This window comes from Aotus nancymaae, unplaced genomic scaffold (assembly GCF_030222135.1).
Source record: "Aotus nancymaae isolate 86718 unplaced genomic scaffold, 86718_ANA_hifiasm-v0.15.2.pri h1tg000041l, whole genome shotgun sequence".
Taxonomy (NCBI): domain Eukaryota; kingdom Metazoa; phylum Chordata; class Mammalia; order Primates; family Aotidae; genus Aotus; species Aotus nancymaae.
In genome coordinates this window covers 43,450,546-43,474,012 of record NW_026988455.1, presented here as the reverse complement: position 1 = coordinate 43,474,012, position 23,467 = coordinate 43,450,546, and the positions used below count along the sequence as shown (strand labels likewise).

General features: G+C 43.1%; 1 protein-coding gene across 2 annotated transcripts in view; it reads right to left on the bottom strand.

The window, feature by feature from the left end:
• Nucleotides 1–23,467, bottom strand: part of APBA1 (amyloid beta precursor protein binding family A member 1) — a 222,954-nt gene that overhangs the window by 21,910 nt on the left and 177,577 nt on the right. For both annotated transcript variants that reach the window (XM_012453796.3, XM_064361675.1), the window contains exons 3-8: nucleotides 21,264–21,359; nucleotides 16,710–16,749; nucleotides 12,887–13,032; nucleotides 3,242–3,274; nucleotides 2,132–2,218; nucleotides 1,297–1,482 (exon numbers count right to left, since the gene is read on the bottom strand). In XM_012453796.3, coding sequence (XP_012309219.2) covers nucleotides 1,297–1,482; nucleotides 2,132–2,218; nucleotides 3,242–3,274; nucleotides 12,887–13,032; nucleotides 16,710–16,749; nucleotides 21,264–21,359 — 588 coding nt within the window. The remainder of the gene's footprint in view (nucleotides 1–1,296; nucleotides 1,483–2,131; nucleotides 2,219–3,241; nucleotides 3,275–12,886; nucleotides 13,033–16,709; nucleotides 16,750–21,263; nucleotides 21,360–23,467) is intronic.

Sequence of the window (23,467 nt, the reverse complement as noted above, 5' to 3'; positions counted from 1 at the left end):
GGTCAGGAGAAAAGCAGGCAGAGGCATTTCAAGTTCTCTGTGACCTTGTCCTGTGGCTGCTTTCTAGAGAATCAGACCAGTAAAGGATGGTGACAATAAGTGCTGGCATCTCCCCCTCTCTGTGACTGCAGCCACAACAGCTCTGGTTCCCCAGAGAAAAAAAGCGGGATGGCTGCTGACACCTAACTTCTGGAGGAAGGCAATTTCTGCAGCTAGATGAATGCTCTACTGGAGAAGAATGGCCTCTTTGAAGGAGCTGAGGCTACCAGACACAATCTTTTCTTCACAGATCAGGACTCCGTGCTCCGTGTGAGAAACAGAGCTTATTCCTCTGTGTCAGGAGGAATAATGAGCACAGTCAAAAGCAACGGCCCTCAGTGGGGGCGTGAGTTTTCTGCTGCTAAAAACTACTATGGGGCTGTGGCCTCCCCTGGAAGGTGGCTTCTGAGGCCTGCTGAGGCCCAGGATGGCGGGGGGAAGTAGGGGAGCACCTTGGAGCTTGCAGCCTGGTGGCCTCACTAGCAGCTTGGGTTACAACCCTGAAAGTAGGCCAATGAAAGAACGGCCTCTGTTGTAAACAAATTTTCTCTGTTGACTGCATCACCCAGAGAAATGGAGCTTAGGAATCACTGGCTTTGTGCCAGGAGGAGGAGCTGGTCGTCCTAAGGACTGGGGTGGGCAGTGCTCCTGCTGTTTGCTGGGGAGGGGCAGGGATGCTAACTTTCCTGTAGCCCACAGGATGGTCCTGTACCACAAGGAACTGTCCTCTCAAAATGCCCTCATGCTTGGGCAGACCTGCTCAAACCCCTACAGGGAGGCCAAATTCTTCCTACTCTTCACCTCATCCCAAAGTCCCTAATAGCTCAGCCTCCTTTCCCTTCCTGAAAGGAAAATGCAGCCAGTCCCTGCCTCAGGGCCTTTGCACCTGCTCCTTCCTCATTCTCACTTGATTCAGGTCTCTGTTCGAAGATCACCTCCTCAAGCGAGGGCTTGATCACCCTACCTGATATAGCCCCTGTCCCTCCATCCCAGACCTTGTTTTATTTGTCTGTAGAGCACTCCCCACTACCTAATTTTACATTAAGTATATTTATCTACTGACTTTCTGTCTCCTTTCAGCCATTGTGATGAGTACCCTGTCTTATTCAGCTTTATACTGCTAGTGCTGGAACAGTGCCTGACACACAGTATGTGCACAATAAATACATGTTTCCTGTGTGATGAATTAGACTGAATCAGGTTCTGAGAAGTCAACAGAATGTGACCCAGAAGGAGATCCAAGGAAGCCACCCTTACGTCCTCAGACTCAAAGACATGGCAGATCATCTTGTACTGCCTTTTCCCATCCTGGGACGGGTGCGACGCTTCCACGTTCTCCTGGGAGTTGGAGCGAGGCATCCGCCGGCGGGCCATCAGCACAACGATGTTCCCAATATCTGCAATGTAGGAAATGGTCCTCAGTGGGTGGTCCATCATTGTCTCCTGGAGGCAGAAGGAGAGGGCAGGTAAGTCCAGCTTAGCATCTAATGACCCAACAGAGTGTCTGCCACCCCACAGCCAGTCAAATATGGTTCACGTGCAGGGCAGGCTCGGGAGCTCACTGCAAAGCCCATGCTGTGGGATTAATGGATACCCACCCAGCCCTGAGGGCATTTCCTGTGGGTAACCAATTGCAGGAAATGATCTGTGGCAGGTTAAAAGAAATAAGAAATTCCAAACGGTAGAATCTCTTGTGGGGAAGTTAAAAAAAAGACAAACATTCAAAATGGCATGGTTGTCTCTGTTTTTGCATGCGTGAATTTATGTGTGATTTTAAACACAATTTCTTAAAAGGCGAATTTGTCCACATTAATGAATCTTCTGATAAAAATTTCTAAAAATACTAAACATCATCCATGTCTTAGGGGTTTTTCTGGGGCTTTGAGAAAGCAATCCCTTGAACTGTGATCCAGTGGCAAAAGAAAACAAAAAAGAAAGCAATCCCAAACCCCACCCAGCAGCAGGCACTGTGAACCCCACCTTCTAGCTCGCTGGGGCCCTGCATCTGGGGACAGCTGCTCTACAGTACATGCATCTCTGAGTTACGATGCCACTAAGCTTCACCGCAGGAAGGGCGGAAGCCGGCTGATACCTGTGTGTCGGCGTTCAGCACTTTGATTCTCTGGGTAGAAATGAAGAGATCCACCTCGGTCATTGGCTGAGACTCGCCTTCAGGAGCCTGAGAAGAAAAAAACGCACCAAGGGAAAGTTTCACTACATCACCTTGACTGACCTAGATGCAGAAGGAGTCAAGTTAGTTCACACACAGAGGCACCAAGACACAGTCACCAGAACAGCAATACAGACTCTAGGGTTAAACTGCCAAAGCTGAAGGTACCACACAGAGGATGGACACATGGACAAGAGTTAGCACCTCTAGGTTAGAGGGGAAAATACGGAATCCCCTTTCTTTCTCCCCTACAGAAGCAGTAACTCATTGAAGTAGATTTCACTCTGAACGATGATGGCAAATGACCCTCTCTGTAAGGGTTTTGGAGCCGAACAGATTGAAGAAATAGGGCAAAAGAACTCCTACCACAAGACCGTGGAGAAGTCACTTAGAATTTGCCTCTGCTTGAGCTGATGGGAGACACTGTTTCTAGCAATTGCAAATGAAGCCATTTGGATGCAGTTCTGGTAAGAGGGTCTTCATGTTTACACACCACCACAGCAACACAGAAGCAGTCCCGAAGCCACTCCTTTTAAGAAAGAGCCCCAATGCCTCAACGTCCCAGGAGTAGTAGTTCGTAAGCACCTAGAAGCTCCACAACCAAAAAGCGCAGTCTGGTTCATTTAGGGCTTAACTCTGCACATGTGTGGTTATTAGCGAGTTTTCTTTTTTGCATCCAGCAATCTGACAAATCTACAAATCAAGCATAAGTATAATCGAACAGAATCAAGTCCCTGACACATCGATGCTCCTGAATGGTTGGAACTTCCATACTACTATACGATTCATTTAGCATCTCCAATCTGCTCCCTGTCGTTCCTCTGAAGTGAAATGACTAATGAGCAACAGAAAACGGCCGCCTTCGGCAACTGAGTTTTGAGAAACGCTGGCTTATGGGGCGGTTCAAAAATAAATCTGAACAAAAACTTGCTGGATGCAGAAAACAAAAACACGAAAATATAAAAAGGTAAAACAGAAACGAATGAAAAGAACAGGCATAACACCAAGCTGATGAAGTTGTTCGTACTGCACCTTCTTCCTGCTTTTGGCTAATTTCTGGGCCATCTGCTTAGCATGGAACAAACAGAGACAGGAGAATAGTTAGAAAGAATTTGCAGAGACCGAAAGTCAAAAAGGGAATTGACAAACTAATACTGAATAGTGGCATGAAGTGTTTCTGTGGGAGGAGGACTGGCTTTTAAAAATCCCAATCTAAACATAATCAATTTCCTAATTCAGAGTTTAGTATGTGGAAGGTGGTGAAGAGAGACAAAGGAAATGTGTTGTGGTGCCTCTTTTTTTTTTTTTTTTTTTTTGAGACGGAGTTTCGCTCTTGTTACCCAGGCTGGAGTGCAATGGCGCGATCTCGGCTCACCGCAACCTCCGCCTCCTGGATTCAGGCAATTCTCCTGCCTCAGCCTCCTGAGTAGCTGGGATTACAGGCACGCGCCACCATGCCCAGCTACTTTTTTGTATTTTTAGTAGAGACAGGGTTTCACCATGTTGACCAGGATGGTCTCGATCTCTTGACCTCGTGATCCACCCGCCTCGGCCTCCCAAAGTGCTGGGATTACAGGCGTGAGCCACCGCGCCCGGCCCTGTGGTGCCTCTTATACTTAATTGCAATCGATCTTTTCAAAGAACCAAGTTTTGGTTCTGTTAATTTTATTGTACACCTGGTTTTCCATTTCACTGATTTCAGCGTAGATCTTTATTTCCTTCTACTTTCTTTGGGTTTAATTTGTTGACTTCTCAGCTTCCTGAGATAAAAACTTAAATTATGGCTTTTCAAACTTTATTCTGATATTTAAAGCTACAAATCTCCCTCTAAGCATTGCTTTGGATTTCACAGATTTTCGTGTGTTTCAATTTAACCATTGTTTCATTAATTGTTTTCAAATTTCTACTGTGATTTCTTCTGAGAACCTTGGATTATTTAGAATTGTATTATTAATTTTGATACATTTGGGGATCTTCTAGTTATCTTTTTCTTATTGATTTTGGAATTAATTCCACTGTGATCAGAGAACACAGTCTGTATGTGAATCTTTTGAAATATGCCGAGGCTTAGCTGCATGGTCCAGCACATGACTGAATCTGGTGGATGTGTTATGTGGATTTCTAAATACCCATTCCGTAGTTGTTGGGAACAGTGTTCGATCAATGACAATTAGGTCAATTAAGTTGGTTAAGAGTATCGTTCAAACCATCTATGTCCTTGCTGGTTCTTTAATCTGCTTGTTCCATCATTTACTGAGTGTGTTAAACCTCCAGCTGTTATGTGGATTTGTCTGTGCATCCTTCAGGTTCGGTCAATCTTTGCTTTATCTTACAGCTATGTTATAAGGTGTGCACACATGTAGGATGGTATGCCTGCTTGATAAATTGACCCTTTCAATGTTCTCCCTCTTTATCTCCCTCTTTTACTTCTTGCCTTAAATTTGTGTAATATTAATGTAGTTTATACCTAACTAAAAATGGATGTACCATTCTCCCATTTTGCTCACAATTAAAAAACAGCATAGGTGATAAAAGCAGAGTGGGGCTGGATTGTCTAAAACCAGGTCCTTGCTCTGCCACTTACTAGCTGTGTGACTTTGAGGCAAGCCACTGAACATCTTTGTGCCTCAGTTTCTTCATCTGTAAAATGAAAATAAAAATAGTATCTACCTCACAGGGATGTTTTGAGGACAAAATGAATACATGCAAAGCTCTTCAAACAGTGCCTCGTACATTCTAAGCACTATATTTGTGTTTGCTGTTGTATGATTATAATTGAGCTAGGTCATGATGCAGTTTCTTGGCTTTTGCTAAGACTTGCTATTTATACAGATCTTGTACAAATAATGGTGAGTCAATGGCCAAACTGCAGACGCTGTTGTGGTAATGGGAGTGGGTGGAGGAAGAACTGCTCTCTCATATTCCTGGGTACTCACCTGGTAGAAAAGCTCCTCTGCTCTCAGCAGCACATCTCTGTTTCATTAGTGCCTATACTACCTCATTGTAGAGAAACCGGATGAGTCAGCCATCCAGACACCACATAGTGAATCTCCCAGGAAACTAGGGCAACTTCGCTCCCACACAGATGCCCTGCTGCTCCTACTGGTGGCCATGAGTACACAGTGAATATTCTGCTCTGAAACAGTCTGAAGGCAGCATCTGTAAGGAGTCATCCTCACTGCTTCACATTACAGTGGGACTACTTCTGCATCTGAGAGGTGACCCTATGCTGATGCTATGCCATTCCTGTGTGGAATCCCAGAGTCCAGCCAGGGATGTTCTGACTGGCGTCAGTTATAATCTGCATAACTGACAGCTGGGAGATCTTTAATATTTGTGTTTTACCTCTCCTGAAATGATATGGTAGTAATATAGGAATTTCCATTACTTTGGATACCAAATCCTAAGAGCTGTTGGTCAAAATTCTAAAACTCTAGGGAACTGATTTGAAAGAACTTTTTCAAAAGAAAATAGGTCCACCTTCACTGGAGTACCCAAATTCTTTTTTTCTTTTTTCTTTTTTTTCCTGGAACTGGTGATGAGGAAGAGGATCCAAAAGGCAAACTGCATTTCATGAAAGGTATTCTGAAACTTTTTTTCTTTTTTTTTTTAGACAAAGTCTCACACTGTCATCCGAGCTGGAGTGCAGTGGTGCAGTCTTGGCTCACTGCAACCTCCACCTCCCAGGTTCATGCAATTCTTGCACCTCAGCCTCCTAAGTAGCTGGGATTACAGGTGTGTGCCACCACACCCGGCTAATTTTTGTAATTTTAGTAGAGACGAGGTTTCACCATGTTGACCGGGCTGACCTTGAATTTCTGACCTCAGGTGATCTACCTGCCTCGGCCTCCCAAAGCTGGGATTACAGGCGTGAGCCACTGGGTCTGGCCTGAAACAGTTTTTATGAAATTAAAAATATTCTATGGACTTAAAGTAATACCATCTTTTAAATCACTCATGATATCCAAGTACCCTGCAACAAATTATAATTTAAAATTTAAATATAACATTACAGAAGATGGGAAAGTTGGAGCCAGAATGAGAAATCAGGGTAGCAGAAAGGGGTCCAAGAGAAACATAAGGCCAGCATGCATCTTAAAGCCAGGAATGACAACATCTATTTAAACCCTCGTGTTTCACGGGCTTGATCACAGCTTACCACATGGCAGGGTGTGGTGCAAAGTGCAGCACCAACCACCCACTTACTCCATCCATAATGTGCACTGAGTTTCTTCCGTTGTTTAGACACTCTAGGTTAGTCATGCCAGGGATGCTCCTGACTGTTCTATCTTTTCTCTCCCCACTGACATTTACTGAGCACTTGCTATGTGCCAGAATCCTTCAAAGTATTTCACATAGATCAGTGTAAAAGATTACAACAGCCCTGTGAGCTACTACCCTGCTAGGTGGTAAGCCATGATCAATCCCATGAAACACGAGGTTTAAGTAGATGTTGTCCTTCCTGCCTATATTATGGTATCTTCATTTTTCAGAAAAGGGAAATGTGGCACAGAGAGGCTAATTAACTTGCCCCAGGTCACACAGCTGTGAAGTGGCAGAACAGAGATTCAAACTCTGGCAATCTCACTTCATTGTAAACCATTAGTTGTGCAACTGGGGCAAGCTTGGTCATCTGTAAACTTCTCCATTTGTCTATACTATGGGGATAACAATACCTACCTCACAAGATTCTCTATCCCATCCATTTTGAGGAGTAAATGAGATTGACATAATATATTTGACGGGCCTAATACTTTACTGATTATAGACTTCTCCAACTAACGTGGGAAATGATACAACTTAGGCAAAGCTATGATAGAAATTTTACTTCTACAATGAAACCATAATTTTAAGGAAATCATAAAATAATGAAAACATCTGCTCTTTGGGACAGGCTACTTAAGAGGGACATATGAATATTTGATAATGAATGCAGTTTGCCAAAATGCATGGACCACAAGATACCTAAACACCATTTGTAATGTAATTGCATAAGCTTCACAAATGTAGGAAGAATGGAGACACAAACACCACACTCTGGGTGGATGGACAAGCAGCAGTCTCGTGGTTCAGGTAGGGCTCAGCAGGCCACCCTATATTCTGGTTGAAGAGCAGAGAATGAAGTGGGAATGAGAATGGAAGGCAAGGGTAGAGATGCAGTGGAGAGCAAGGAAGACAAGTGAGCTCGCTGTGCTGGCTTCCAGTGTGGCCCTCTCTAGACAGGGGATAGGCATGAGTCCCACATTATAGGGGGAGAGGTGTGTTTCTATCTAGGGCACATTAAAGGCTGACAGCACACAGTGCAAAGCTCTCTCTAGAAGTTTCTCCCAAAACATGTTCCAGAGAATACTACCAATAAGACAGTTATCTATCAAATGGTGACAATTGGCAGGCGTCTATCACATGGTAACAATGTATTCTGAGCTCAAGTAATTATGGGAGCTGCTAGTTAACGTGAATGAAATCTTAGTGCAGGACTTCTCAGAGCCATTCAGAGGAAGACATCTGCAGCAAATACCCAAAAAGGAGAACGATTTTCCTGAGCTTATTTGCCAGTGGAACTCTGTTAGTGACAAGCACTTAGCCTGACTAGAATACTGCAGGGCACAGCTGGTGGAAAGATGCTTTACACACTGGCAGGTCCACGTTTCTCTAAGGCAGTGGTTCCCAAGCGCTGGTGCACAGCAGAATCTCCTGGAGGGTTTGCTAAAACACAGAGTCCTGGGTGCCACCTTCTGAGTTTCTGACTCAGTAGGTTTGGGGTTGGGCCTGAAAACCTGTACTTCTAATAAGTTTGTAGGCAATGCTGATGCTACTGGTACAAGATCATGCTTTGAGAACTAGAGCTCTAATGCAATCCCCTAAGGTATACGGGGGCTCTCTGGAAGGATATTACTTCTCAAAAATGATGACCAACAAAGGCAGAAAGAACATATTAGGGAGGGAACAAAGACCAAAGCAAAAAAAAATTTTTAAATGGCGGATGTCTTCTAATTCTGCTGTTGTACTCAGACATGTCATCTCTTAAACTGTGGTAGATGGAAATGCCTTTAAATTTCAGAACCCTCAGCTTACCTTGTATTACTGTTACCTAACATTCTTTTTGCCTTATATTTACTGTGAATTTCTCAAGCTCAAGAACTGTGTATGGGTTAATTTTTATTCCCCAGGGCCGAGCACAGGAGTCTGCACAGCGACAGTTGGCATTTTGGGCCAAATTCCTTTGTTTCTTTTCATATTAAGTAGAAAATACCTGGCCAAACCACAGCTTCACATTCTTTCTCCATGCGGCAATTGAATCTTGTAAATTTTGTTTGTTAAATTGAGAAAACAGTAATTCTCAAAACCGCAAGTACAAATCCAACGAGCAATATTCAATTTTGGTATACAGTTGGTGCTATGTGAGTGGCAGACACCACAATCGACAAACAGAACAGAAATTAAAGACTGCTTTGAAATGGAAACTCAAGCTTCAAGGTCTCAAGGTCGGTGTCTGTTCAGAGATAAAGCACCACAAATACCAGTGTGCATGGTGAGCAGTTCTCATTCACATCCAGCCATGCCCATCTGGTCAAACAAACAATGTAGGCAGAGGAAGAGAGGGACAAAATGGGGTTCCTGCAGGGAGTGAGGGAAGGAGGAGGACTCAGAAAGCAAAGGAAGAAACTACCTTTACCTTTGTTTAGGTAAAAGCACCAAGCCAGAAACTACTAATCAGCTTGGGGTTAAGGACATTGCTAAATGGGTTGCAAAATAAATCCACAGAGCTTTTCTTTCTCCTTCCTTCCTGGATGGACACTATAAAGTCTGCAGCCTTGCTATGCCCTGCGTCCTTTCTGCCAAGGTGGCCTAGAATAACTTGTTTTGAAAGGTGAGTCTCTCTTTAGGAAACAGAGTGGCACCATCTTCCTTACAGAGCAGTGTCTCCCAGGCACATGTGGGCACCCAGTGCAAGCTCCTTCCACCTGAGCCCAGCCAGCCTGCTCGGGATCAACACTCTCTGTCCCCAGCTTCCCTTTGCATTGATGAAGTCTGTGTACAAGCCCGGACACAGTCACTTTTTGGAGAGTACTGACTTAAACAGGCATCTCCACTGATACTTGGAAAAGGATTCTGGCTGGGTGTAACGTCAATCAATCTGACGAGCATGTTAATGGATGTAAAAGGAATATGAAGCAGAAAATATTTAATGCATAGACGTACATTATAAAATGATACTTATAAGTTATAAATGAAATGTAACTATTTAATTTTACCACTCTATAATGAATTCCTCACACCAATTTGCGTGTAAAAATAAATACATGTTTTCCAGATGCCTATTCTGCTCTAGGCAGGTCTAAAATGTATTTATAATCAGAAAGCCTCTATCTTGCTTGTTCTGATCAACAGAGCCATCTAATTTTTGCTTCAAATGAACTGTGGAACTTCGGGATACGAATCCTTTGGAAGCTCTGAAGTAAAATCTCTGATTTCTTATGAGGCGGCTGGACTTTAAAGAAGGAATCACAACACTATAGGATACCACTGAGGAGATAAGAAAATATAATGCACGATACAATTGGCACTGATGGGCTTTGGTACAGGGATGCTGTAGTGTACCCTGCACATTGCTTTACATATAAGTGATGTGCCCTGTGCTTGCTTTTTCCCTGTAAGGCCATCTCAGCACTACCTAAGTGTCATATGGGGACCGGAAAGGCATAAATGTTCTATCTGTAGGAGTCCTAAGCTATCGGAGGGCTAATAAACAAGGTGCCCCAAATGAAACCCGAACCTTAAATTTTTTGAAACCTTGATGGATAGATCCTAGGAAAAACTAACCTCAAAGCAACATGCAGTTTTCAACCTCAGGAGTCTTCAGTACTCCTTTGGGGGCAGACTGCTGCTTTATTCTGGAAGATTTGCCTGAATGGGCTCTGGCAGCATTCCTTGAAAGGGGCTCTTTGGCATTTTGGTAGAGATAAAATCTTGGTTTTGTGGTTCTGCCCTGGACGTTATAGGGTCTTGAGCACACCTGGCTCTGACCCAGTAAATGCCCCCACTCATGGTAACAACCAGAGGTGTCCCCACCCATTTCCAAACACATCTTATGAAGGCAATCCCTGTCTATCGGAGACCCCAAGTGAGGCACACCAGGCTTCTGTGCTTCCACCAGACCTGGGGAAGCTAAGGACATCACTCACCTGGAAGCCCAGGTGACATGTTGGGCAACCATGGAGTACACGGAGTGAGAATGGTGTCTGTATGTCTCTCTGTTTTTAAAGTTCTCTGCTCTGTACAAAATAGGATGTGACTATACCTGAAAAGCCGCTTGTTCTGGGAGGCTTGTGAGTTGTTGTTTTGAATGCTGTGCCTGGAGGACAACTAAATTAAGACGGAGAAGACCTCGGGGAGACTTGCTGGCACAGTGTCACCACTTCATGGAAAGGGGAAGGCAGTGAAAAGGAATTAGGCCAAGCTTGGATGGGCGGCTCCCCAGGAACCTGGTAATGTTCTACCCATGGCATTATTCGGTCTGAAAGTCCCAAAAGGTATGAAGGTCAGACTGTTTCCATGGAGTTGTCCTGTTGGGAGCCACAGGCAAAGACACATCTCTTTGGGTAGGGGGTGGAGCTTCCCTTGAAGGAATTGGCTCTTTCTACTGTCCCTCATTCCAGGAGAGGCTAATTTTAGAAGAAGACAAACACCACAGCAATGAGCCTTATGGTAGCAGGGCCTCTGAGGCACAGATAAGGTTTGTGTGCCCGGATGAAGTAGCTGAGTGGGTCCCTGACACATGGAAGGAACTAATAGGTCCTGTTAGTAATCTTGACACTAGGTCTGGCTTATCAGGGTTGTGACAACAGCCACTCTTGAGGCAGCTGCAAATCACTTCTCCCTGGTTTATAAAAACATCAAATGTCATGTCGAAAGTTGCAGCATGGGCTTACTGTCCAAGGAGAAGTTAAGGGAAGGGCTGGCTCTAAGCTTGGGAGAGAAGCATTTCCTCCAAGTACAGAGAGGTGGTCCAATCAGTGGGTGACACACAGAGGCCTCAGCAGCAGAAGCAGCAGAAAGCAGCCCGGGAGGGAAGCCATGAGAGGGATTTGCACAGTATCCTGGGAACTGCAGGATAACTGGACAGCTGAGGCTTCAAGGGCATCATAATTACAGCATTAGTGATGACACAAGCTGTTTAATATTCACCATATGGTGGAGTCTAGAAACGTGACTATCATAGGAATCAGCTTGGGCGTGAGGCCCAGACCAATGCCCTCTCCTCTGTAAGCACCTCTTGGAATTGCTGATCGCTCACTGTTCCCTTCCACCTCTCAGGCAGAAGGCAGCAGTCAGAGGTGTTCCCATCTGCAGGCTTCCCCGGCACTCTGGTGGCACTCGGCCTCTGACACCGTCTTTCCTTGTCGGGCACACCCCTCACACTCCCTGGCTTGCTTCGTCATTCCCTCATTCATGCTACTGAGCTTGAGGACAAAGATCTCACTCTATCAGCTGCTGTTTTTCCTCCCTGCCAAGACCCTGCACAGCCCTGCATGCCTAAGTGCTCAAGGAGTATTTTTTCTTTGACTGCCAGATCAAGGACTCTCAGTTACTGCTGTCTATCTGTCCCTCTTTCTCCTTCCATATTACCACACAAACACCAGGATGCAACCTGGGAATGTGTGAGAGAGAAGGTATGAAATACAGAATGGTCCTTGAGAGACGAATCCATTTTGACCAGTTGAAACTGGATAAAACAGACTGTAGCAAGTCCTAACCTATTCCAACTTGTTGGAAATACCTGGTCCTAGGCTTCTATCATGATGGTGTCCCTAGAGCTCTAGGTGACAATGGCCTCAAGGCTCTGGGAGGCTGCCCAGTGGTTCCAGGTGCTGGTGGCACAATGGCATGTGGATGGCATGAATGCACCTTACGTGTCCCTGGAGTCCTGGTTTGCCCATGATTCTAGGTAGTTTTGGTATCATGGTGGAGATTCTAGAGCTCTGCATTTCTGCATTTATTCATGGGAATAATCTGGTTCTGGATGGTTCAAACTAGTTGTGAATGACTTAAACCAGATAAGAGTGGTTCCTCCTGGATTAAACAGGCTTGTTCCTTTTATATCTTGAGAAGACAGATTCAAGCATGTTATGACTGGCTTGAATTAGTTTAAACTGGATTAGCCTTGCACTGACCTTAGACTAGCCAGGTTAGATTTGGTCAAAGGGTTCACTTTCCTTGAAGCAAGCCAGTTCAGTCTAGCTTGAACAGGATGGACTGGTTCAAAAGCAATGCCACCTAGTTTGAACCAACTCTGTAACACGAGTGTTTGTCACTGACCTCCAGCTGCCCATGGAAATCCAGTAATACATATCTCGCACTTGAGACATGATACTCAAAGTGACATCCTTCCTCATTACATCAACTTTTCAAAGGTTGTTATCATAAGTATTTCTTCTCAAGATTGGCCATTTTGAACAACCTAAATAGATCATATTTGTATATAAAGACTTCAGGAGACTTTGGAAATACTTATTTCTGGTTTTGTTAGCAGGCACATGGATAAGCATGGCCTGTGTGATGTCATCTCAAACCACTCTCCTCTAAACTAGATGTGGAGTTGTGGCAAGTGCCGTAAACTGCTCAAGTGCCCACCCCTGCCCACTGTCCCCTGCTGGAGCACCCAGACGTCCTCACCTTGATCCTGCTTACAGCTTCCTGGGCCTGCATCATGCGCACGTTTTTGGAAGGAGTTTTGTCTGAGAGCAGCTGAGTGGAGCCAAGGTAATTGGCAGCAAAAATGATTCCATCGATCAAGTCCTCAGGGTCGCAGGGTCCCGGAACTGTAACATATAGAGCCACAGTAGTGAGGGAAGCCATCCTGGGGCAGGGACCACCAACCCCCTTGATGGCACATCACCACTGGCACAGGTGGGCAAGGTACAGAGACTCCTGAACAGGTGAGCCAATCTGCTGGTCTAAGGCATCCCTCTGTCTCTGTCTGCACCCATGCCTCATTTTCAAATAGAAGGTACAGTTTCTTAGAATAATTTGCTTCTCTAAAACCACTTACTATGAAAAGGAATGCAAATATTTACTTAAATATGGAACATAAAATTCAGCAATAAAGGGTCTGTTTCTCCTGTCAGACTAAGCTCTTAGGGGACAAGGACCATATCATATTCACCTCTGACTCTCTTGTGTCTTACTGTCACCCAGTTGGTATCAACTAGCTGTTTGCTGGATAAATGGTTAACTAATTAGATGGTTGTCTTTTTAGAAAAGCTTTTTACAGCAATTCCTATTACATGCCTCCCATTCATATCTCTTCTCCATTTAATCCATAATGGAAGAAACAAATTTATAGATCAGAAAAGTAGAATATTTGTTTCAGAATGTCTAGATTCCTATAACGGCTTCTGACCCCAATTGTGCAAGACAGATAACATGATCTCAAAGCCACAGTCCCATGCTGCCAATCTTGCTCACTTACAAGGTATAATGTTCTTGGCCTGTGCTCACATACAGATCAAGTCCAAGGAAAATTAAATTTTCTGTTCTAATTTACCAGCCTTTTAAGTCAAATCTGTTTTAAATATTTTAATCATTGGTGGCATCTGATTCTAACCAACCACAATTACTTGTAAACCCTAACTTGAAATTAAAACTGAGATTAATATGTAACTGTATAACAGTCCACTTAAAAAGGCATTTTAATCTGTAATTGAAAACTATGTATTTTCTTTCTCTTTTTTGAGACAGGGTCTCACTCTCTCACTCAAGCTGGAGGACACTGGTGCGATCTCGGCTTACTGCAACCTCCACCTCCCAGGCTCAAGGGATCCTCCCACCTCAGCCTCCCAAGTGGTTGGGACTACAGGCACCATCATGCCCAACTAATTTTTGTAGTTTTTGTAGAGATGGGGTTTTGCCATGTTGCCCAGGCTGGTCGGACTCCTGGGCTCAGGCAATTTGCCTGCCTCACCCTCCCAAAATGCAGAGATTACAGGCATGAACTACCATGCCTGGCCCTACGTATTTTATTTGACTTGAGTGGTACATCTGGGGAGACTAAAATATACATGTTAACCCACTGTTAAAACCTCAGGGTCTTAAATTAGATAACTTATAATGGAAACAATTTGCTTTTTCTGCTTGGAAGGCTAATCTGAAGTGCTTTTTATTTTTATCCTTAAACATCAAGCTCATCTTGAGTTTACACAGCTGCTTCCTCTGCTGAACTACTTATCAGAGTACAGATGTAAAATAACCTACTCATTTATCTAAAATTAAGGTGGTGCTTAAAACAAAGAAATTAAAAAGCATTCTGGGAAGGGCTTTCACAAAGCATCTATGTAGTAATTAAATAAGGAAGCCTGTTATTTGTCTTATTCTCCATTTTTACAAGCAAGACTTGGAGACTAACACTGTGAGTGGTACACAGACAAATCTGCTTCCTCTGCATACCAGTAATTCACACTCTACTCAACTGCCACAGGGATCCGCCCTGAATGTTTTATAGATGTGAGATGGATTCGGGCTGTGTATGATATACATTTCAGTTGTATAGCAGGGATGCATATAAAATAATATATCAACAGTTTTGAATCCACATTACACTTTATATAAAGTAAAAGATTGTCAGTTCTTCCATGATAAGTTCCTGATGATGCATTTACAGTGTTATTGAAACATAATCATTATTGCCAACCAGATATTGAGAAGAAACATCTGATATGAGAATTTTTAAAAGTTTTCCATCTAATTTTAAAAAATCAATGTTAAAAGAAAAACAAAACTTAACTACCTTCCCTATGGGAGTTCTAACATCATATATTCTTCTCTGATTTGGTGCTATTCACTGAGAAGGTCCCTTTTTGACTACATTAAGTGTGGGCACGGGGATATGTTTAAAAGCAATCCAAATGATATTTAAATGACTGTGGAAGTGCCAAGCAGCAAAGACACATGAATATCAGACCTAAATACATTTTGAGATATGATCTTATGCCATTTACCTTTCGGGAAATTGAATATAATTAAATGTCATTGTCACTGCATCATATCCAGAAAAACAAAAGCCTCAATTTCATAACTTCACTTTGGGCTCAGTGCTAGTATATTCTTACAAAGCTAAAAAAATATTAAACCCATAATGATCCTATGTCAGAGAACTGCAAGTTTTCTTTTGGCCTTTTGGAACGTGGTTTTCCCTCCAGTGCTGCCTTTGGATTGCTCTGTGGATGAGCGAGTTCACATGTGACATCTTCACACTCAGGCTAAGGCTGAACCTGAAAAATCTCTAGGCCTGGGGTATGAATATGAAGAAGGGAGCTTTCAAACTTCGGAAAACTTCCCTAGGTGCTCCCATGGAATTTCAGAGCCTCACAAAAATGATGCAAATTATTTACAGATGACTCAAGAGAGAAACCTGAGTAACTAAACCAAAACTGTGAGCTTGTCCTCAGCTTTGAGCCCAAGGGTTCGTGAAGGTTTGTGAGTCCTGTTAATCCTTTCCCAGGCAGTGGAACACAATGACTGTTCACGCACAGGATCCAAAGGCCAGACACACCCTCAGAGAGATGTCTGGGTGTTCTCTGGCTTCCAGAAAAGCCTCCTTCAAGGAAATGGCAATGCACCAAGAGAGAGCCTCAGCACCACCTCTAGCCAGAGAGTGAGTGCCTCTTTGTGAATGAGTGCCTGATCTGGTGCCCCATTTGGGTAGTACAATCTCCAGCTGAGGTACAGAGCTTGGCTGAACTTTGGCCCCACTTGGCCTCCCCCTAGGTGCCCTTGTGCAGTGAGTAACCTGCACAACCATGTGTGGCAGCCCTGTAGAGAACACTGGTTTCCAGAGAGAAGTGTGGAGCCAGCCTGCCAATTCATAGCCTGACTCTGCACTACCAACTGAGGGGTCTTGGGCAAGATACCCTCTTGATAGCTTAGTTGTCTCATGTAGAACATGAGGATAATAATAAAACTCACTTCATGGGATTGATGTGAGGATTCAATTAGTTACTACATGGGAGGTGCTTAGAACAGAACCTGGCAGAGTAAGCATGCCATAACTGTTACTATTACTAGCTCATCCACGTAATAGATGGAAATTGCTGGGAAGGTTTTTCTCATAAAAAGGACCAAAATTTCTGTCTTGCTTAACGTTCATTCCCACTTGAATTTTTCTTACTGAATGGGAGAGGTGCACAGGGACAGAATAAGGAGACTTGGGTTTGGGATCCAATGTGACCACTGCTAAGCTGCATGACACTGGGTAAAGCCCACACCTTCGGCTCCAGTTTCAGAGTCTCCATCCACAGAATCAGCAAAGATGTGAGGAGGATTTTTGAGAGGCTCCCAGCTGTCATACTTTGGGTCTAAGATCCTAAGAATGTTAACATTGTGAATAAGTGACTGTGGCCTTTCTTTCCTTCTATTGTCGTGTATCTCAGTGCTTCACATGCCCCAATGCTAAAAGATTCATGAATGACTCAGTGCTCAATATTTTCTTTTCAGCTCTTACCTTCAACGTAGGTTGGGAATGAAGCCAAGCTTTTTCTTGACTGTAATTAAGACAAACAGGTTTCAAAAAGAGCAAAACATAATGAAATATGCATTAACACAATCATCCACGCAACATGAAAAATAAATACATCACCAGTGGCAGTTACCAGTTATTGATCATGTTTAGCTAGAGAAAGTAAAGTGCAGATAAACATGCATTTATTAATAAAGGTTACCTAAAACTCAGAAGAGTATATTCATTATTTTAGATGATCTAGAAATTTTATGTTTCACAATCGGAGAGGTATTTACCAACTAAAAAACAATCCTACAGACAAAAATCTCTAACAGCAGCAATAAAAAGGTCACAATTTGTATTCATGTGAAAAACTGATTAGTGAAAGCACCAATGCTATGATTATATGCTGAAATTAAGAATTCTCTTAGAGAAATTTATTTTAGTCTTTGTCACAGTGAACTCCTACCGTGCTAAAGATGTGTGCTAGAGTTTTAAAAAACCTCTTCCTTTTATCGCCTAATGGAGTTTTAGTTGAAAAACTCCATTATATAAATCATGATTGTGTGTTATCTTAAAATAAGGACACAACAAAGGAGTAATTTTAAAACTCTGGAATTTCTTCTACACCTCAGAACAAAGGTCAGTCTTCTCACAGCACTGTTGGAAGCAGAGATGATGAGCTAGACACCTTTTAGGGCCTGATTAAATGGCAGCTTAATCTGCCTGCTCTTAGAGGAGCAAAACTCACCATACGTTCCTATCAGAAGCAGATGTCCTAGATGTTAACACTGACTCAGATAAGAGAAGGAAATTCGCCCCTGCTCTCACCAGTAGTAGAATTTGTAGCTGGTGTGTCTGGACCAGGATGGTACAAGCATCACAGGAGAGTGGAGAGCTAGTGTTAAAGACAAGTCCCTAAAATGGGCAGAAGGTAAGATTTGCATGGCCAAGAATTTCACTGCTGAAAACCTAACAGGTCTTGGATGATTGTTTAAATGCATACCTTTAAGAGAAAGGATATCTGGCATTGAATAGCTGTTCGATAGGCTGACCTGCATAGATGGTAGACTCTGGGTTGCCTGGCAAGCTGGATGAGGAAAGTGCCCTGGGTGAGTGTTGGATATCATGAGAAGCAACTCCATAATCTAGCACTTGACACAGTGCTCTTTACTTGGAGGATGGGAATGGCAAAGGGACGATAAATCAGTTAATACTTGTACAACAGTCTAAAAACAGTAGTTTAGTAGTTTTAATTGTCTTGTGACAAATTTGGGCAGTTGAAGAAACCTCTAAGACTCCAGCTCAGTTCAGGATAATGACAAGAACTCAACAGTAATCACACAATACATTGTACAGGGCAACTTTTCAGTAAACCTGCTGCGTGTGTGCTCACTGGGATGAAATGGCTCTGCACACCCATGTGAGTGGGTTTCTAGTGCACCAGGAATGAAGAGTTACCAGTTACTAATGCATTTATGGAAAAATGCACACCAAATAAAAGCCAGGATATATGGATAGAGGGAACGAGAACTCCAATTTCAGCACTGCTTTATGGTAATTTTATTTTCCACTTACCTAAATGAGAAGATAGGCCTAGTTGAGGGCCATCAGTCAAATCTGTCTAATTCTGTTTGGTTTAAAGAAAAAAAAAACTCTCATAACTTCACGGTATGCAGATGGAAGCTAGCTTCTTCACAGGGACTGAAAACTTTTAATTTATTACTTCTCAACCATCTCCCTATCCTTGTCCTAAGTAACTAGAGCCTAGGGTAATGAGAGTTTGTTTAATCAAAATTGCTTAGCCTCCAGGTACATCTAAGAAGTCAATTCTCATTTTCTTGCTCTATTTGGATACTTTTCTGAATGCTAATCTCAAATAGAGTGTCCAGATTTTAGCAGAAGCTACAAAAGAATTAGTTTATAACTCTAAAAGCTGACATTTTATTAAGAGCTACAACAGAGGGCATGTGGTACATTCACTTACTCTCTATTCATGAGCTCACAACTAGCTTTCTTTAGTCTCTGGGGTAAGTAAATTTTTTTTTTAAAGAGTTTTGTGAAATGAAAGAATCTCTAATTATTGCGTACAAAGAGTATTTTCATCATTTCTAAGGATATGTAGAAACACGAGCCAAGTCTTGCAGGAACTGAGAAACTAACAAATTTGCCTTATTATATGTGATGCACAATCAAATGCTGAATATTTAGATGTCTGGTTAGGCCTTTATTTCACACATGGACTGAGATGAACATCAGTTGATTCTTAACTTTCAAGAATAAATAAATAAAGTTGCATTAAAAAAACTAAAGGCTAAGATCTTTGGGATTTGTGTTTTTTGGGGCACATAAATTGAATCGTGCAGAACGTGGAGGCACAATTGGACAACTGGAACAATGACAGACAAGCCACCTTGTCCATGCAGTCTGTGACCTGCAAACACTTTCTACTCCAGGAGTGGCAGATCTTGGCAGTTCAGAGCATGAGTACCCATGAGCTCTGGATTTGAATCCTGGCTGACCACTTGTGAGCTCTATAATCTCAGGTAAGTTACTCAACCTCTTAGCTTCTTCAACCAGCAAATGAGGACAATGATACTTGCCTTACAGAATTATTTTAAGAATTAAATGAGACACTACCTGTGATTTTTCTCAGCCCAGTTCCTGGAACATTGTCAATGCTCAAGAAATGACAATGCTCATTACTGTTATCATCATGGCAGCTGTTTGTTCTCCAACCATGTGCCATAAAAATGAAGCAAACTGTGGAATGGTCGGAAGAGCAGAAACTGTGCCCATCACTCCTGCTCCAAATGGCCAAGGGTCTGAGGCTCAAGACCAGAGGAAGCCAAAGTATATTTCTAAATTCTAATGTTGGTGTCATTTTAGAGAAGGTCTATGCTTGTTTGATTTAATAGGAACAGATTAATTAAAAAATACTTTTCCTTTGCATAAATATTTAATGGAAAATATATATGTATTCAAGGATACCTTAAGGGTAAATTTTAACTAAGACTCCCTTTTAAAGTGATCTGCCACTCAGTTTAAGACAGATTGTTTTTTTCATTGCATTTAACATAAAATTATCAGCAAAATGAGGGAAAAGGAGATCGTTCATCATGTGGTTTACCTCTGACGCATCTCCTCAGTGTTGATGAGGGAGCATCTATGTTTAGTGTGAGCTGAGCCCACACACAGATTATGGTGCAGACCAACATTTACCTGATGTTGGCTCATTAGCAGGTGTGGGTGGCAGTTCGCTAGTGTAAAAGGACCCTGGGCACAGGAAAAGGCAGTGGCTGCCCTCTGGGGCTGCCCTTTCTCAGCCCCAGACACCTCAGTAGGAGAAAGCAGCATCTTCTCACTGAAAAGCTCCCATTAGCAGGCCAACCACAGAATTTGTTGTCCAAAAGTGATACTTTAGAGCTGCACTGTCTGGCAGTCTGCAGCCACACGTGGCTATTTAAATTAATTGAAATGGGACAAAATGGAAACTTCAGTTCTTCCATTACACTGGCCACACTTCCAGGGTTTGACAGGCACATGAAGCAAATGACTGCCATAGTGGACAGAGCGGAAGTGGTACATTTCCATTATCATGGGAAGTTCCGCCGATGGCACCACACCAGCAAAAGAGAAGGGTGCTCATAAGGCGGGGTGTCTGGACAACAGGTGTGAACTGGAACCACACCCTGGGTAAACTGGGGATATACAGCCACTCTATTCTTATGAAAGATATCTCATTTGCGCCTGAAATAAATGGGTATTTAAGAAACCAACCCGGCTGGGTATGGTGGCTCAAGCCTGTAATCCCGGCACTTTGGGATGCTGAGGTGGGTGGATCACAAGGTCAGGAGTCCAAGATCAGCCTGGCCAAGATGCTGAAACCCTGTCTCCACTAAAAATACAAAAATTAGCCAGGCATGGTGGCATATGCCTGTAATCCCAGATACTCAGGAGGCTGAGGCAGGGAATTGCTTGAACCCAGGAGGTGGAGGTTGCAGTGAGCCAACACTGTGCCACTGCACTCCAGACTGGGTGACAGAGCAAGACTCCATCTAAAAAAAAAAAAAAAAAAAGAAACCAACCCATTTCCCAAAGCACAGAGCAACTACAAGTCCATAGCATCAGCAGGCATGTGACGCCAGGAGGAAAGATGCTGTACGTGGAGTGTTTGGTGTCTGAGGTCAAGTGCTGTTCAACAGAATTTCTTGCAATGATGCGAATGCTTTATAATCTACCCTATCCAATACAGTACCCCCCACTGATAGCCACCACAGTTGGCTACTGAGCACTTGAAATGTGGCAACTGTGCTTGAGGAAATAAACTTTTCATTTTATTCATTCGTTAGACGCCTATAGCCAGTGGCTATCAAAGTGGATGGCGTGGCTTTAACAGGCAAATTGCACACTGGAGAGGAGAAATCAGGATTGTTCTCGCCAGGGTAATGTGGGTGTGGGTCAGAAGTGCTGTAGGATGCTGTACTAGGAAGCACAGAACAGCATTAGAGTAAAGCAAAATGGCCCGATGGCTTTGATAACAAAACGGCACCCTACCTCTTTATTTGTGGAGGCTTCCGCGGGGTCACTGGGGTGAAGGGGTGTGCTTGATGACTCTGCACCCAAGGGTGAGGAGCTGCCAGGAGACGGAGACTAGAACACAGCAAGAGGAAACACAGTGAGAATTTGAGGGGACTCGCCAGACACTTGGCTGGGGGAAAGGGGCCGGGAGAGAGAAGCAAAGAAGAATACAACCAAACGGACACTGCGGCGGGGAGAAGACCTCTCAGAAAGGAGCTGCCGACTGTACATAAAACACTGTGCTTTTCAAGCTTTCTTTTTCAAGTCTTGCCATGCTTTCAAAGCAGCTTTTCTAGCTCTGGGCTGTTTTTTGCCCTTAGGCCAAGTGTTGAAAGAAAATAGAGAAAAGGTTGACTATCAAAAGTCATAAATGAATTGAGCTAAGGATATTACACAAATAAATTTAAAACATTTTTTTCTTACTGATGGAGCCAAATACTTAGGGTACCAAACATCTTATAAAATCGCCTGCCCCAAATGATCCAAATGAAAAAGTAAAAATTAAAACATACATTTTAAAGAAGTAGCTGGGCCTGATTTTGATGACTAGAAACTATACCACCTACATTTTTTAAGTCAATTCAAATTTCAAATATTTTGTCCAATTTAGTCTACAGGCTATTGAAAATTCAGAGATATTTTAGCATCCAAACATTATCTTGAATGCTCTTAGAACAGTTCAAAAATCCTTTGTCAAACAGTATATTTGAAAATAAAGCTTAGAAAAATTAGGCCCAGGGAGACTGGCCAAGTTAGGTATGGTATTGCCTGGGCTGATGGGACCCTAGCTCCCTGTGCAGGCAGGCCCTGCTAGATGTGAACAGGAAACTCCTAGGTCAGTGTATACAGAAGGTGTCCATAAATATCTACTGAATGGATGGGCAAATAAAACAAGCAAGTGCAGGGATGGGACTGATACAGGCCCGGAAATCACTCCCCGGCCAATCACCAATCACCGTTATGTGCTCCTGAAATCTTGGGAGATGAAAGGCATTTTCAGGTGAGCCACAGAGATGCTCAAGAATTCTGCAGTGATGGTCTTCTGAGAGGAGGGCTGCACTGCCTCACAGTCTGTTGGCAATGTTTGACAAAAGGCATAAAACACAGAGAAAAACCAAACACAGGTGTATTCTCTCAGGAAGCATGGGGATGTGAGTGTGGGGAGGTAAGTCCTGGGCAAAGGAATAAAACAAACCCTAGTGCTTGCCTCAACCCATGTCTGATTTGTCGGGACTGGCTCCCTTGGGGAAGCTGAGGCACAGAGACATTAGTACAATATCTGCATGGAAAGGGAGAATGTTTCACACCGCAGTGGTGCTGGCGGCGGGGGAGGAGGGGGTGGCGGAGGAGCACACTGATATACAAGGGAGAGCTTGGTAAGCATTGTGTCAAATTAAAAAAAAAAAATCTTTTCCAAAAAGTCTGAATCATGGAAAATATAGAGGGTCACAAATGAACAGAAAGACAATGCAGTGAAATTCATTTTAATTCAGATGAAGAAGTTGTGTGATCCCAGTTTATTGTTGTGAGATTTGAATTTGTTTCTTATGACCTCATACACCTGATTCTAGGCAAGGAGGTGAGGACAACCAACGAACCCCTTAAACATTCACATGCAGACATCAGACACTCTGTGGGGAAGCCAAGAGGGCAGGCCCAGGGTAACAGCTGGCATAAAGAACCCGAGGCCCCACAGCCCCCGGCTGCAATAAAGTAGCCCCGCATGCCTTCAAGAAGAAACATATACAACTTTTATTTGGCATCCAAGAGAGCTGGTGGGTACTTGCTGATTTAGCTCTATGTTTGGCCTACTCCCAATTAATGTAGTAAAGTCTTTATGAGAATTTAATGCCTTTAAATTTCCCCAGTTTTTCAAATCTGAAGAGTTTCTTTGGATATGTATGGTTCTATTTTTTCTCGCAAGTAATTTTCTGTCACAAAGATTTTAAGGGTCTGGCCCCCAGGGAACCTGGTGCAGCTGGATTTTCTTTAATTGCTTGGTTTGAGGGCTGTATCACACCTTCATTAAAAACAATCCTCCAGAGAGTCTCACATTTCCCATTTCTCAATTGCTCCAAATCTTCTAAAAATAAATTCTTTACAACATTATGGGGACCAGATGATCTTAGGATGATGTAAGAAGACAGGTTATACAGACAGTGAGCAGGGGCATGGAAGAG